This window comes from Heptranchias perlo, chromosome 7 (assembly GCF_035084215.1).
Source record: "Heptranchias perlo isolate sHepPer1 chromosome 7, sHepPer1.hap1, whole genome shotgun sequence".
NCBI lineage: Eukaryota > Metazoa > Chordata > Chondrichthyes > Hexanchiformes > Hexanchidae > Heptranchias > Heptranchias perlo.
Window position 1 is genome coordinate 38,965,211 of NC_090331.1, and position 15,593 is coordinate 38,980,803.

A 15,593-nucleotide genomic window follows, 5' to 3' on the forward strand; every position below is an offset into this window, starting at 1 on the left:
CTGAGTGAAGAAATTTCTCCTCATCTCAGTCCTAAATGTCCTACTCCATATCCTGAGACTGTGACCCCTCACATTCTGGACCCCCCAGCCAGGGGAAACATCCTCCCTGCATCCAGCCTGTCTCGCCCGGTCAGAATTTTATATGTTACAATGAGATCCCCTCTCATTCTTCTAAACTCGAGTGAATACAGGCCGAGTCGACCCAATCTCTCCTCATACGACAGTCCTGCCATCCCAGGAATCAGTCTGGTGAACCTTCGCTGCATTCCCTCTACGGCAAGTATATCCTTTCTTAGGTAAGGAGACCAAAACTGCACACAATACTCCAGGTCTGGTCCCATCAAGGCCCTATATAACTGCAGTAAGACATCCTTACTCCTGTACTCAAATTCTCTAGCAATGAAGGCCAACAACAACATTTGCCTTCCTAACTGCTTGCTGCACCTGCATATTTGCTTTCAGTGACTGGTGTACAAGGACACCCAGGTCCCTTTGTACATCAACATTCCCCAATATATCACCATTTAAATAATACTCTGCCTTTCTGTTTTTCCTTCTGAAGTGGATAACTTCAGATTTATCCACATTATACTGCATCTGCCATGTATTTGCCCACTCACTCAACTTGTCTAAATCGCCTTGAAGCCTCTTTGCATCCTCCTCACAACCCACGATCTCACCTAGTTTTGTGTCGTCAGCAAACTTGGAAATATTACATTTAGTTCACTCATCCAAATCATTGATATATATTGTGAATAGCTGGGGCCCAAGCACTGATCCCTGCGGTACCCCACTAGTCACAGCCTGCCACCCCGAAAAAGACCCATTTATTCCTACTCTCTGTTTCCTGTCTGTTAACCAATTTTCAATCCATGCCAGTATATTACCCCCAATCCCGTGTGCTTTAATTTTGCACAATAACCTCTTATGTGGGACTTTATCAAAGGCCTTCTGAAAATCCAAACAAACCACATCCACTGGTTCCCCCTTATCTATTCTACCAGTTACATCCTCAAAAAACTCCAGTAGGTTTGTCAAACATGATTTCCCTTTCATAAATCCATGTTGACTTTGTCTAATCCCGTTGATAGCTTCTAAATGTCCTGTTATCACATCCTTTATAATAGACTCTAGCATTTTCCCCACTACTGATGTTAGGCTAACCGGTCTGTAGTTCCATGTTTTCTCTCTCCCTCCTTTTTTAAATAATGGGGTTACAATTGCCACCTTCCAATCTGCAGGAACTGTTCCATAATCTGTATAATTTTGGAAAATGACAACTAATGCATCCACTATTTCCATGGCTACCTCTTTTAGTACTCTGCGATGCAGATTATCAGGCCCTGGGGATTTATCGGCTTTCAGTCCCATTAATTTCTCCAGCACTATTTTTTTACTAATACTAATTTCCTTTAATTCCTCCTTCTTACTAGTCCCTTGGTTCCCTAGCATTTCTGGGAAGTTATTTGTGTCCTCTTCTGTGAAGACAGAACCAAAGTATTTGTTTAATTGCTCTGCCAGTTCCTCATTATAAATTCTTCCATTTCTGACTGTAAAGGACCTACATTTGTCTTCACTAATCTTTTTCTTTTTATATACTTGTAGAAGCTTTTACATTCCACTTTTATGTTACTTGCAAGTTTACTCTCATACTCTACTTTTCCCCTCTTAAATCAATCTCTTGTTCCTTTTTCGCTGAATTCGAAACTGCTCCCAATCCTCAGGCTTGCTACTTTTTCTGGCAACTTGATATGACTCCTCTATGGATCTAATACTATCCTTAATTTCTTTTGTTAGCCATGGTTGGGCCGCTTTTCCTTTTGTGTTTTTGCACCAGAAAGGAATGTATTATTGTTGCAATTCATGCATTCGTTCCTTAAATATTAGCCATTGCCTATCCACTGTCAAGCCCTTTAATGAAGCTTCCCAATCTATCATAGCCAACTCACTCATCATACCTTCGTAGTTTGCTTTGTTTAGATTTAGAACCCTAGTTTCAGATTGGACTACTTCACTTTCCCTCTTAATGAAGAATTCTATCATGTTATGGTCAGTCTTCCCTAAAGGAACCCTGCACAACAAGATTGTTAATTAACCCCTTCTCATTGCACAATACTCAATCTAGGATAGCCTGTTCCCTGGAAAACGTACTGGTCTAAAAAACCATCTCTCTCCATCTTTTCTTAAATAGTGAGGTTACCCTCCAATCTGCAGGAACCAATCCAGAATCTATAGAATTTTGGAAGATGAGAAACAATGCATCCACTACCTCTATAGCCACCTCTTTCAAAACCCTGGGATGTAGATCATCAGTTCCTTGGAATTTATCGACTCTTAGTCCCATTAATTGCTCTAATATTATTTTTTTTACTAATACTAATTTCTTTCAGTTCCTCATTCTCACCAGACCCTTGGTTCTCGAGTATTTCTGGGAGGTTTTTTGTGTCTTCTTCCGTGACGAAATTGGCTAAGTGACAGGAAATAGAGAGTAGTGGTGAACGGTTTTTTTTAGACCAGAGGACGGTAAACAGTGGTGTTCCCCAGGGGAGGGTACTAGGACCACTGCTTTTCTTGATATATATTAATGACTTGGACTTGGGTATACAGGGCACAATTTAAAAATTTGCAGATGACACAAAACTTGGAAAGATAGTCAACAGTGAGGAGGATAGTGATAGACTTCAAGAGGACATAGACAGGCTGGTGGAATGGATGGGCACAGGGCAGATGAAATTTAATGCAGAGAAGTGCGAAGTGATACATTTTGGTAGGAAGAACGAGGCGAGGCAATATAAACTAGAGGATACAATTCTAAAGGGGGTGCAAGAACAGAGACACCTGGGCGTACATGTGCAGGGCAGGTTGAGAAAGCAGTTAAAAAAGCATACGGGATCCTGGGCTTTTTTAAAATTCATTCATGGGATGTGGGAGTCGCTAGTGAGGCCAGCATTTGTTGCCCATCCCTAATTGCCCTTGAGAAGGTGGTGGTGAGCCGCCTTCTTGAACCACTGCAGTCCGTGTGGTGAAGGTTCTCCACAGTGCTGTTAGGAAGGGAGTGCCAGGATTTTGACCCAGCGACGATGAAGGAACGGCGATATATTTCCAAGTTGGGATGTTGTGTGACTTGGAGGGGAACATGCAGGTGTTGTTGTTCCCATATGCCTGCTGCTCTTGTCCTTCTAGGTGGTCGAGGTCGCGAGTTTGGGAGGTGCTGTCGAAGAAGCCTTGGCGAGTTGCTGCAGTGCATCCTGTGGATGGTACACACTGCAGCCACAGTGCGCCGGTGGTGAAGGGAGTGAATGTTTAGGGTGGTGGATGGGGTGCCAATCAAGCGGGCTGCTTTGTCCTGGATGGTGTCGAGCTTCTTGACTGTTGTTGGAGCTGCACTCATCCAAGCAAGTGGAGAGTATTCCATCACACTCCTGATTTGTGCCTTGTAGATGGTGGAAAGGCTTTGGGGAGTCAGGAGGTGAGTCACTCGCCGCAGAATTCCCAGCCTCTGACCTGCTCTTGTAGCCACAGTATTTATATGGCTGGTCCAGTTACGTTTCTGGTCAATGGTGACCCCCAGGATGTTGATGGTGGGGGATTCGGTGATGGTAATGGCGTTGAATGTCAAGGGGAGGTGGTTAGACTCTCTCTTGTTGGAGATGGTCATTGCCTGGCGCGAATGTTACTTGCCACTTATCAGCCCAAGCCTGGATGTTGTCCAGGTCTTGCTGCATGCGGGCTCTGACTGCTTCATTATTTGAGGGGTTGCGAATGGAACTGAACACTGTGCAATCATCAGCGAACATCCCCATTTCTGACCTTATGATGGAGGGAAGGTCATTAATGAAGCAGCTGAAGATGGTTGGGCCTAGGACACTGCCCTGAGGAACTCCTGCAGCAATGCCCTGGGGCTGAGATGATTGGCCTCCAACAACCATCTTCCTTTGTGATAGGTATGACTCCAGTCACTGGAGAGTTTTCCCCCTGATCCTGGGCTCTATAAATAGAGGAGTAGAGGACAAAAGCAAAGAAGTTATGATGAACCTTTATAAAACACTGGTTCAGCCACAACTGGAGCATTGTGTCCAATTCTGAGCACCGCACTTTAGGGAGGATGTGAAGGCCTTAGAGAGGGTGCAGAAAAGATTTACTAGAATGGTTCCAGGGATGAAGGACTTCAGTTAAGTGGATAGACTGGAGAAGCTGGGGTTGTTCTACTTACAGCAGAGAAGGTTAAGAGAAGATTTGATAGAGGTGTTCAAAATCATGAGGGGTCGAGACAGAATGACTAGAGAGATACTGTTCTCATTGGCGGAAGGGTCAACAACCAGAGGATGCAGATTTAAGGTGATTGGCAAAAGAACCAAAGGCGACATGAAGAAAAACTTTTTGTATACAGCGAGTGGTTATGGTTTGGAATGCACTGCCTTGGGGGTGTTGGAGGCTGATTCAATCGTGGCTTTCAAAAGGGAATTGGATAAGTAGTTGAAGGGAAAAAATTTGCAGGGCTACGGGGATAGGGCAGTGGAGTGGGACTAGCTGGATCGCTCTTACAGAGAGCCGGACGTTTTTGAAGTCCAGGAGACAGAGAGTGGGGAAGATCTTCCAGATTGCAGGTAGGTAGAATTTAGGTTGCAGGAACTGCATATATCAGTAATGGAGAGTAGAAGGGGCTGTGTGGAATGTTAGTGTTGGAATTTGGGAGCAAGGGTCATGGTTTGGAACCATTGTTTGGGGGCAGCGGGGTGTGAAGGTCTGTGAGAATTGACAAAAGGGTTTCAGAATGTAAGAGCACGGGAGGGACAATCTGAAGCAGTTTGGGAGCTGTAGGAAAGAAGCACCAGGATCTGGCAGGAGGCTCGGCGAGGTGTCAAGATATAGCAATTAGTATGGGGTGTCCCAAGTTGCGGGAGGAGTGGAAAAGGGACGTTGGGCATGGCAGTGGTGGAAAGATGTATTTGGACTTTGGCAATACTGGGATGGCAGTGGTGGGGGTGTGGGATTATTGGACGGTGGGTGGGTTGCTTAGTGGGCAGGTAGGGTTAAAATTGCCTCAACAATATCAAATTTAATAGCTTTTGAGATTTGTCCTTGTTTTTCAAAATTATTGGAAGAAAAGCCACTGAACAGAAATTGCTAAAATCTAAAGATGGGCCGAATGGCCTCACTCTACGATTCTATCTTTCAATACTCAAAGAAATAAATAAAAACAAAAAGAAAGCCTATTCACCCTCTGCAATGCAAGGATGGCATCATCAGTCTTCTCCTTCTTACTATTTATTTTTGCCAGAAGCATTAAATATCGTGCATCTTCCATCAAAGCTTGAAGGTCACTTACTGTAAAAGATTGGAGAAAAAGATCTAAAATACGAAATAAAAAGAATTTCCGTTCTTTTACAATCGCACTAACAGAGGTTGTCTATGTTTTGTAAATTTTATTAAACATTATGTTTATCCCATTTCCCTTAATCGCCTTTTCCTTTAACCACCTATTTAACCTTCTTTGCAACTGCTTGTCTTGAAGGTATCTACTTTTGTGCCATTCAGCAATAAATCATGAAAAGAATGTTGTGAACACGACAGGCTACTGATCACTTACTACTTATTAAAGTCTAATAGAAAAATGTTTGTGAATCTAGTATTTTAGCGAAATCATGGGTTGTTTTTCAACTGCCGCTCAGGCATAAAACTGCTGTAGCGGATTGGCTTCCTGTTGTAGAAACCACGTGATTTTCCATTTCCATTAAAATGAGGCAGTTTCTATAATAGGTAGCCATTCTGCAATGCCAGTTTATGCTTGGGCTGTATGTTGAAAATCTACCCCAGTAGTCAATTAAAAAGGGGCATTTGTGAATTTTTGTAATTTGCAATTGCATTTTCATGATTTTTGAAAACAACCAATTGGGACTTTTAAACTCCCAATCTATAGCAACTGAAATATTAAAAAATTGTCAGATATAGTAGAAGGGGGCAGTCCCGCCCCCTTCCAGCATAAAATAAACAGGTTGTTTTTGCAACATATGAAAAGTAAATCTTTGAAGTTATAAAGTTAAATATATTTAAATCATTTCCTTTCATTATTAAACTCAAATAATGAAAGCGGACAATTCACCCCCTCATAAAAACATCTTACCATGATCATGTTCTAATGACTGTAGTAGAACCTTTTCTGCCTTCTCATACTGTCGAAGCTTAAGAAGGAGCTCAGCTAAGTCATAACGTAGGAAATTCTGCTGGCCAGACTTCACCGCTGCTTCATAATAATTAATTGCCTGTGAGAATAAAATAAAATGGACATGGTCTTAATTGAAACCCATGCTGCTGCCAGGAATCGAATGCATTATTCATTATGTCAGTTTCCCCCCATTTCCTCCCCTTTTCTCCTCCGGTGAAGGCATAACACATGCCAAGGTAGGGTTCCACAGATAACAGGAGCCCTCAAGAACCTTACACAGTAGCTATTTGTGATCTTAGATAGTGAGTGGTGATGGGCTATTCAATTGTGGGGACATCACAATTAAATTTTATCCTGTCCTTCTCAGATATCGACATGTGTTCTTTACAGGGAGAATCATTAGATACCAATCAGAAGCTGAAGCGCAAGTTGATTTTTTCCCATCCCTAGCCCAGTAGTAGAGACAAACTGTAGCACCACCACCCCAACCTTAGGTGAGATCAATGCAGAACAGGTATCAAACCTGAAACGTTCTGCGACCTTCCTGGCTTGCGTGTCTCAGTACTGTTCTAGGTTTTTACCTGCTAAATCATTTGGGGAGGTCAGCTAATTAATTTTTTTTAAACTGATTTATTATAGTCTGATCTTTTCACATTACTGTAAACAGCAGTCAATGGATGAACATTTACTGAATGGGAACATTTGATCAGGAGACAATTTATTATTTCACACAATTTACTCTAATTGTCTAGTAGGAACAACTATAGAACCATAGAAAAGATACAGCACATCGTGTCCGCGCCGGCTTGGAGAACAATTCAGGTGCCGATTCTAATCCCACCTTCCAGCACCCAGTCCGTAGCCCTGCAGCTTACAGCACTTTACGTGCAGGTCCAGGTACTTTTTAAAAAACAGTTGAGGGTCCTTGCCTCTACCACCAATTCGGGCAGCGAATTCCATACACCCACCACCCTCTGGGTAAAAAAGTTTTTCCTCATGTCCCCTCTAATCCGTCCGCCAATCAGCTTAAATCTATGTCCTCTAGTTCTTGAACTCTCCGCTAGGGGAAACAGGTACTTCCTGTCTACTCTATCTAGGCCCCTCATAATTTTGTACACCCCAATCAAGTCTCCCCTCAGCCTCCTCTGCTCCAAGGAAAACAACCCCAGCCTATCCAATCTCTCCTCGTAGCTGCAATTTTCAAGCCCTGGCAACATTCTTGTAAATCTTCTCTGCACTCTCTCCAGAGCAATTACGTCCTTCCTGTAATGTGGTGACCAGAACTGCGCACAATACCCCGGTTATGGCCTCACCAGCGTTTTATACAGTTCCATCATTACATCCCTGCTTTTGTATTCTATACCTTGGCTAATAACAGAGAGCATTCTGTATGCCTTCTTCACAACCTTATCTACCTGTCCTGCCACCTTCAGGGACCTGTGCACATGCACTCCAAGGTCTCTCACTTCCTCTACCCCTCTCAATATATTCCCATTTACTGCATATTCCCCTTCTACTGTTTGCCCTCCCTAAGTGCATTACCTCACACTTCTCCAGGTTGAACTCCATTTGCCACTTTTCCGCCCACTCCACCAACCCATTGATATCTTCTTGGAGTCTACAGCTATCCTCTTCACTATCAACTACACGGCCAATTTTTGTGTCATCTGCAAATTTGCCAATCATGCCCCCTAAATTCAAGTCCAAATCATTAATATATACCACAAACAGCAAGGAACCCAACACTGAGCCGTGTGGCACACCACTGGAAACGGATTTCCATTCGCAAAGACTGAACAATAAAAAAACATAGCTTGCAATAAGAATTCCATTAGGAAGATTCTAGTCTAATTCAGAAAAAAATAAGTCGTATAACAGACCTTAGCATAATTATGTGTTTTAATTAGAGCTTTTCCAATCTTGCTAGCCAAAGTTCCATCTCTTGGGTTTTTCTTTAGAGCTTGTTCATATACATCAATGGCCTTTTCAGGCTGCAATGGAATCGAAAATATCAGTTTCATAGAATTATAATTTCTATTAAAAGACAATTAAATTTATAACAGAATATCAAATTAAACTTCATGTTACATGCATGTTAAGTTATCTACATGGATGGAATTGGTAGATGCATTACTCTATCCTTAAATTTTGTACACATTAACCATTTCATTAATTTCTCACCTAGAATTACTTCATCTTTCATATACTTTGTGGAATTGCAAATATCTTTATATGATAGCAATACAGAGGATGACACAAAAGTTCAGTAAAAATTATAATTACATCTCGTGTTATTGCATGTGGGGAATCAAGACATAGGTTGGAAGGTGGGGGATAATTGGACCAGGGCACACACACCTAATTCACTCCCCATTTTAAAGTCATACCTTCTGTCCTTATTTTGGTGTAATGGTTTGATTTGATCTTATCTATTGTTAATATATTAAAAATCTTACATCTGTGCCAACTTTTCCCATTATAACTTCCCATGTAAACTGCCTATGTAAACACTTCCACCTATGCTATAATTACAGCATTAGGAACAGATCACCTGTGGTGGCCCTTGACTTACAGTGATTGAATAAATCAAATTATCTTTTTATTACAGGTGATTGTTGGAGTCAGTGAAATTTTATGGCTTGAATTCTATGATTCTGTGCATATGTGTGTGGAAATTGTAAATCAGTGACTTGATTGTTATTCATGGAATCATAGAAAGTTAAGGCACAAAAGGAGGCCGTTCGGCCCATTACGTCCATGCCGGCCGAAAAAGAGCTTTCCAGCTTAATCCCACTTTCCAACATTTGGTCCGTAGCCCTGTAAATTACAGCACTTCAAAGTACTTTTCAAATTGAGTTGAGGGTTTCTGCCTCTACCACCCTTCCAGGCAGTGAATTCCAGACCCACACCACCCTCTGAGTGAAAAAATTTCTCCTCAGCTCCCCTCTAATCCTTCTATCAATTACTTTAAATCTATGCCCCCTGGATATTGACCCTCCCTCTAAGAGAAATAGGTCCTTCCTGTTCACTCTATCTAGTCCTGTCATAATTTTATATACCTCAATTAAATCTCCCCTCAGTCTCCTTTGTTCCAAAGAAAACAACCCCAGCCTATCCAACCTTTTCTCATAGCTAAAATTATCCAGCCCTGGCAACATCCTCATAAATCTCCTCTGTACCCTCTCTAGTGCAATCACATCTTTCCTGTAATGTGGTGACCAGAACTGTACGCAGTACTCAAGCTGTGGCCTAACCAATGTTTTATACAGTTCCAGCATAACCTCCCTGCTCTTATATTCTATGCCTCGGCTAATAAAGGAAAGTATCCCATATGCCTTCTTAACCACCTTATCTACCTGTCCTGCTACCTTCAGAGATCTATGGACATGCACTCTAAGGTCCCTTTGTTCCGCTGCACCTCTCAGTATCCTCCCATTTATTGTGTACTCCCTTGCCTTGTTTGTCCTCCAAAAAATGCATTATCTCACACTTCTCAGGTTTGAATTCCATCTGCATTTTTCTGCCCACCTGACCAGTTCATTGATATCTTCCTGCAGCCTACAGCTTGCCTCCTCGCTATCAACCACACAGCCAATTTTTGTAACATCTGCAAACTTCTTGATCAAGCCCCCCACATTCAAGTCCAGATATATACCACAAAAAGCAAGGGACCGAGTACTGAGCCTTGCGGAACCCCATTGCAAACAGCCTTCCAGTCACAAAAACACCCGTCAACCATTACCCTTTGCTTCCTGCCACTGAGCTAATTTTGGATCCAACTCTCCTTTGGATCCCCTGGGTTTTAACTTTTTTGACCAGTTTGCCATGTGGGACCTTGTCAAAAATCTTGCTAAAATCCACGTACACTACAAACACGTTACCCTCATCGACCCTCCCTGTTACCTCCTCAAAAAATTCAATCAAGTTAATCAAACACGACCTTCCCTTAACAAATCCATGCTGACTGTCCCTTATTAACCTGTGCTTTTCTAAATGACGATTTATGCTGTCCCTCAGAATTGATTCAATAATTTGCCCATCACCAAGACTAGCCTATAATTACTCAGTCTATCACTTTCTCCCTTTTTAAACAACGGTACAACATTAGCAGTTCTCCAATCCTCCGACACCATGCCTGTAGCCAGGGAGGATCGGATAATGATGGTCAGAGCCTCTGCTATTTCCTCCCATGCTTCTCTCTTAACAGCCTGGGATACACTTCATCCGGGCCTGGCAATTTATCTACTTTCAAAGATGCTAAACCCTTTAATACTTCCTCTCTCAGTGTTTATCTCATCCAATATTTCACACTCTTGCTCAACTACAATATCTGTCTTCACTAAAGAGAGGGACGAGGCAGACGCAAAGTATTCATTTAGAACCGTACCCACATCTTCTGCCTCCACACATAGATTATCTCTTTGGTTTCTAATAGGCCCTACTCTTGCCTTAGTTATTCTCCTGCTCTTTATGTATTTATAAAATATCTTTGGGTTTTCCTTAATTTTACTTGGCAGTGTTTTTTCATGCCCTCTCTTTGCTTTCTTAATTTTCTTTTTAATTTCATCCCTGCACTTTCAATACTCCTCCAGGTTTTCTGCCGTGTGGGCTCCTTGTCATCCAGGGGGCTTTTGATTTGGTAGTCCCACCCTTTTTCTTTATGGGAACATGTTTCTTCTGAACCCTCACAATCTCTCCCTTGAATGCCTCCCACTGCTGTGACACTAATTTACCCTCAAGGAACTGTTTCCAGTCCACTTTTGCTAAATCACTTCTTAGCTCAGTAAAATTGGCCATTCCCCAATTGAGAACTTTTATTCCTGTTCTATCTTTGTCCTTTTCCATAACTGTGCTAAATCTAACTGAATTATGATCACTATCACAAAATGCTCTCCCACTGATACTCCTTCCACCTGCCCAGCTTCATTCCCTAAAACTAAGTCCAGAACTGCACCCCACCGCCCCCACCCCCCCCCCCCACCACCACCACCACCACCACTCCCCACCCAGCCACCCAGCCACCCAGCCCTTGGGCTTGCTACGTACTAGCTAAAAAAAGTTCTCCTGAATGCAACTGAAGAATTATGCACCCTCTAAACCTTTCACACCGCTTGTATCCCAGTTCATATTAGGGTAGTTGAAATCACCTACTATTACTGACCTATTGTTTTTGTACTTCTCAGAAATTTGCCTACATATTTGCTCTTCTATCTCCCTCTGATTGTTTGGGGGTCTATAGTACACTCCCAGCAGTGAGATTGCCCCTTTTTTTGATCTTTAGGTCAACCCATATGGCCTCATTTGATGATCTTTCTAACATATCATCCCTCCTCACAGCTGTAATTGTTTCCTTAACCAATACTGCCAGCCCCCACCCTTTTTTGTTAATCATGGCTGATCATCAACCTCAACTCCACTTTCCCACCTGATCCCCATATCCCTTGATTCTCCTGGAGTCCAAAAATCCATGTACCTCAGCCTTGAATATACTCAACGAATGAGCATCCACAACCTCTGGGGTACAGAATTCCAAAGATTCACAGCCAGCTGAGTGAAGAAATTTTTCCTCATCTCGGACCTATATGGCCCCTTATCTTGAGGCTACAACCTCGAGTTCTAGGCTCTCGAGCAGGGGAAGCATCCTCTCAGCATCTACCCTGTCAAGCCCTGTAAGAATTTTATAACTTTCAATGAGATCAACTCTCATTCTTCTAACCACCAGAGAATATAGGCCAATTTTACTCAACCTCTCCTCATTGGACAACCCTCTCATCCCAGGAATCAATCTAGTGTACCTTCATTGCACCGCTTCTAAGGCAAGGATATCCTTCCTTAGATAAGGAGACCAAAACTATTACTGTACATAGTACTCCAGGTGTGGTCTCACCAAAGCTCTGCACAATTGTAGCAAGACTTCCTTACTCTTGTACTCCAACCCCCTTGTAATAAAGGCCAACATGCCAATTGCTTGCTGTACCTGCATGCTAATTTTCTGTGTTTCTTGTACGAGGGCACCCAACTCTCTCTAAACACCAACATTTAATAGTTTCTCACCATTTAAAAAAATATTGTTTTTCTATTCTTCTTACCAAAGTGAATGATCTCACACCTCCCCACATTATACTCCATCTGTCACCTTCTCACCCACTCACTTCACCTGTCTATATTTACAGACCACCAACCTGAAAACAACCCGTTTATTCCTACTCTTTGTTTTCTGTCCGTTAACCAATCCTCTATCCATGCTAATATATCACCCTCAACCCATGAGCCCTTACCATGTGTAGCAACTTTTTATGTGGCAACTTATCGAATGTCTTTTAAAAATCCAAATATACGACATCCACTGGTTCCCCCTTATCTACCCTGCTAGTTGCACCCTCAAAAAATTCTAATAGATTTGTCAAACACGATTTCCTTTTCATAAAACCATGTTGACTCTCATATTATGATTTTCTAAGTGCCCTATTACCACTCCTTTAATAATGGATTCCAGCATTTTCCCAATGACAGATGTCAAGCTAACTGGCCTGAAGTTCCCTGTTTTCTCTCTCCCTCCTTTCTTGAATAACAGTGTTACTTTTGCTACCTTCCAATCCGCTGGGACCATTCTAGAATCCAGGGAATTTTGGAAGATCATAATCAATGTATCCACTATCTCTGCAGCCACCTCTTTTAGAACCCTAGGATGTAGGTCATCAGCTCCAGGGTCCAGCTCCAGCTTTTAGTCCCGTTACTTTCTCTCGTACTTTTTCTCTACTGATATGAATTACTTCAAGTTCCTCATTCTCATTAGCCCCTTGGTTCCCCACTATTTCTGATATACTTTTTGTGTCTTCTACTGTGAAGACAGATACAAAATATTTGTTTAACGTCTCTGCCATTTCCTTATTCCCTATTATAATTTCTCCTGTCTCAGCCTCTAAGGGACCAACTATTACTTTTGCTATTCTTTTCCTTTTTACATTCTTGTTGAAGCTCTTACAATCTGTTCTTATATTTCTTGCTACTTTACTCTCATTCTATTTTCTCTATCAATTTTTGGGTCACCCGTTGCTGGTTTCTAAAACTCTCCCAATCCTCAGGCTTACTACTTTTCTTCGCTACATAAGCCTCTTTTAATCTAATACTATCCTTAACTTCTTTAGTTAGCCACGGATGAATCATTTTTCCTGTGGAGTTTTTATTTCTCAATGGAATGTATATTCATTCAGAATTTTGAAATATTTCTTTAATTATTATTCTATATCCATTGCTTATCTACCGCCATACCTTTTAATCTAATTTCCCAATCTACCTTAGCCAACTCGCCCCTCATACCCATTTAATTGGCTTTATTTAAGTTTAAGACTCTAGTTTCCTACTTATGTATGTCACTCTCAAACTCAATGTGAAATTCGAACATATTATGATCACTTTTTCCCCAGAGAATCCTTGACTATGAGATTACTAATTAACCCTGTCTCATTACACAATACAAGATCTAAAATAGCCTCTTCCCTGGTTGGTTCCACAACGTATTGTTCAAGGAAACTGTCTCGAATGCATTCCATGAACTCGTCCTCCAGACTACCTTTGTCAATTTGATTTGTCCAGTCGATATGAAGATTAGTGTCCCCCACCATTATTGCATTACCTTTGTTACAAGCTCCTATAATTTCTTGAATTATTCTCCATCCAACTGTATAGTTACTGTTAGTGGGCCTATAAACTACTCACATCAGTGTTTTCTGCCCCTTATTATTTCTCATCTCCACCCATACTGATTCTACCTCCTGGCCTTCTGAGCCAAGATCCTTTCTCACTACTGTCCTTATGTCATTCTTTATTATCAGAGCTACCCCTCTCCTTTTCGAAACATCAAGTAACCTGGAATATTTAGTTCCCAACCTTAGTTACCTTGCAACCACGTCCCTGTAATGGCTATTGGATCAAATCCATTTACTTCTATTTGTGCCACTAATTCGCCTATTTTGTTACGATGAACCCCCTTTAATTTTAACTTTTTAACCATTTTTCCCTGATGCACTATTACCGTTAAACTCTATGTCCTTTCCTGTCACACTCTGCTTATCTTTACCCAAATTGCTACACTGCTCTGTTGCCTTGACTTTTCTCTTTAGATTTCTAAATTTCTCCTCACTTGACCCCTCTCCCCCACCCCTTCTTTTGAAGCCCTAATTATTCGATTCGCCAGGACACTGGTCCCAGCCCAGTTTAAGTGGAGCCCATCCCAACGGAACAGCTCCCTCTTTCCCCAGTACTGGTGCCAGTGCCCCATGAATTGAAACCGCTCTCTCCCAAACCACTCTTTGAGCTACACATTTAACTCTCTGATCCGCTTAACCCTCTGCCAATTTGCGCTTGGCTCAGGTAATAATCCAGAGATTACCACCTTTGAGGTTCTGCTTATTAATTTAGATACTAGCCCCACAAACTCCCTCAGCAGAACCTCATTCTTACTTCTACCGATGTGGTTGGGTCCTACGTGGACCACGACAACTGGATCCTCCCCCTTATGCTCCAAGTTATTTTCCAGCCACAAGGAAATATCCTTAACCCTGGCACTAGGCAGGCAACACAGCCTTCGAGCCTTCTGCTTGCAGTTGCAGAGTTATTATTTTGTTTGAATCCTTATTTTGGTCATTGAAAATATTAGTTACTGAGATCAAAATGACGTTGAAAACTATTTTCAGGAAAATTTTGAGCAATTTGTGGGAATTCAGTGTTCAGACTGTGCAGAGCCACAAATTTATGCTGACAAAACCCATTATAAATGTGGACGTAGGAATTTATAATGGGGAAATGTTGATACAAGGTTGACAAAAACATGAAAACAGGAAGTTAAATTATGCAGTTACGCACCTACAGAAGCAAGATTTTAAATATATTATAGATAGATATTGCCTTGATTTTATTTTATTTATCGATAAATAGCAAAAGTTGCAGCTATTTGGGAATAAGAAGAATTGGTGAGAGCGCTGTAGTTTCTTTGTAATGTTGGCTTAAGAGCTGACAGATGCAAAACTGAGGCGTTATGGCACCATCACTGGTTGGAGGTGGTAATTACAGCATAACAAATTTACATAGGCGGTTTCCATTATAAATGCTAACGAAGGAATTTACAGTGGACTATGTTGACATACAAACGTGACAACCAGAAGTAAGGTTTTGCGGATAGAAAGTACGCGCACATACAAGAGTGTTAATATATTAAATATAGATATCTCAGTAAATGCTATAAAATGAACGGAAGCACTGTCACATCAATAATAGTGCAGTAAAGGAACACTGCAGTGGAGGCTACCCAAGGTTAGCTCAACATTCACATCCCTTTGAGAGTCTATTTTTGAATTCCATATTCATCAAAGTTAAACTTTCTCTAGTCTCAACAGAAATACTTCATTCTGTTCTGTATTAAATATTT

The 15,593-nt window shown here is 41.6% G+C and overlaps 1 protein-coding gene across 2 annotated transcripts in view; it reads right to left on the reverse strand.

Annotated features, from left to right (window-relative positions):
- ttc21b (tetratricopeptide repeat domain 21B) overlaps positions 1 to 15,593 on the reverse strand; it is a 111,721-nt gene that overhangs the window by 52,402 nt on the left and 43,726 nt on the right. For both annotated transcript variants that reach the window (XM_067987356.1, XM_067987357.1), the window contains 3 exons: positions 8,047 to 8,157; positions 6,125 to 6,263; positions 5,222 to 5,328 (listed from right to left, as the gene is read on the reverse strand). In XM_067987356.1, coding sequence (XP_067843457.1) covers positions 5,222 to 5,328; positions 6,125 to 6,263; positions 8,047 to 8,157 — 357 coding nt within the window. The remainder of the gene's footprint in view (positions 1 to 5,221; positions 5,329 to 6,124; positions 6,264 to 8,046; positions 8,158 to 15,593) is intronic.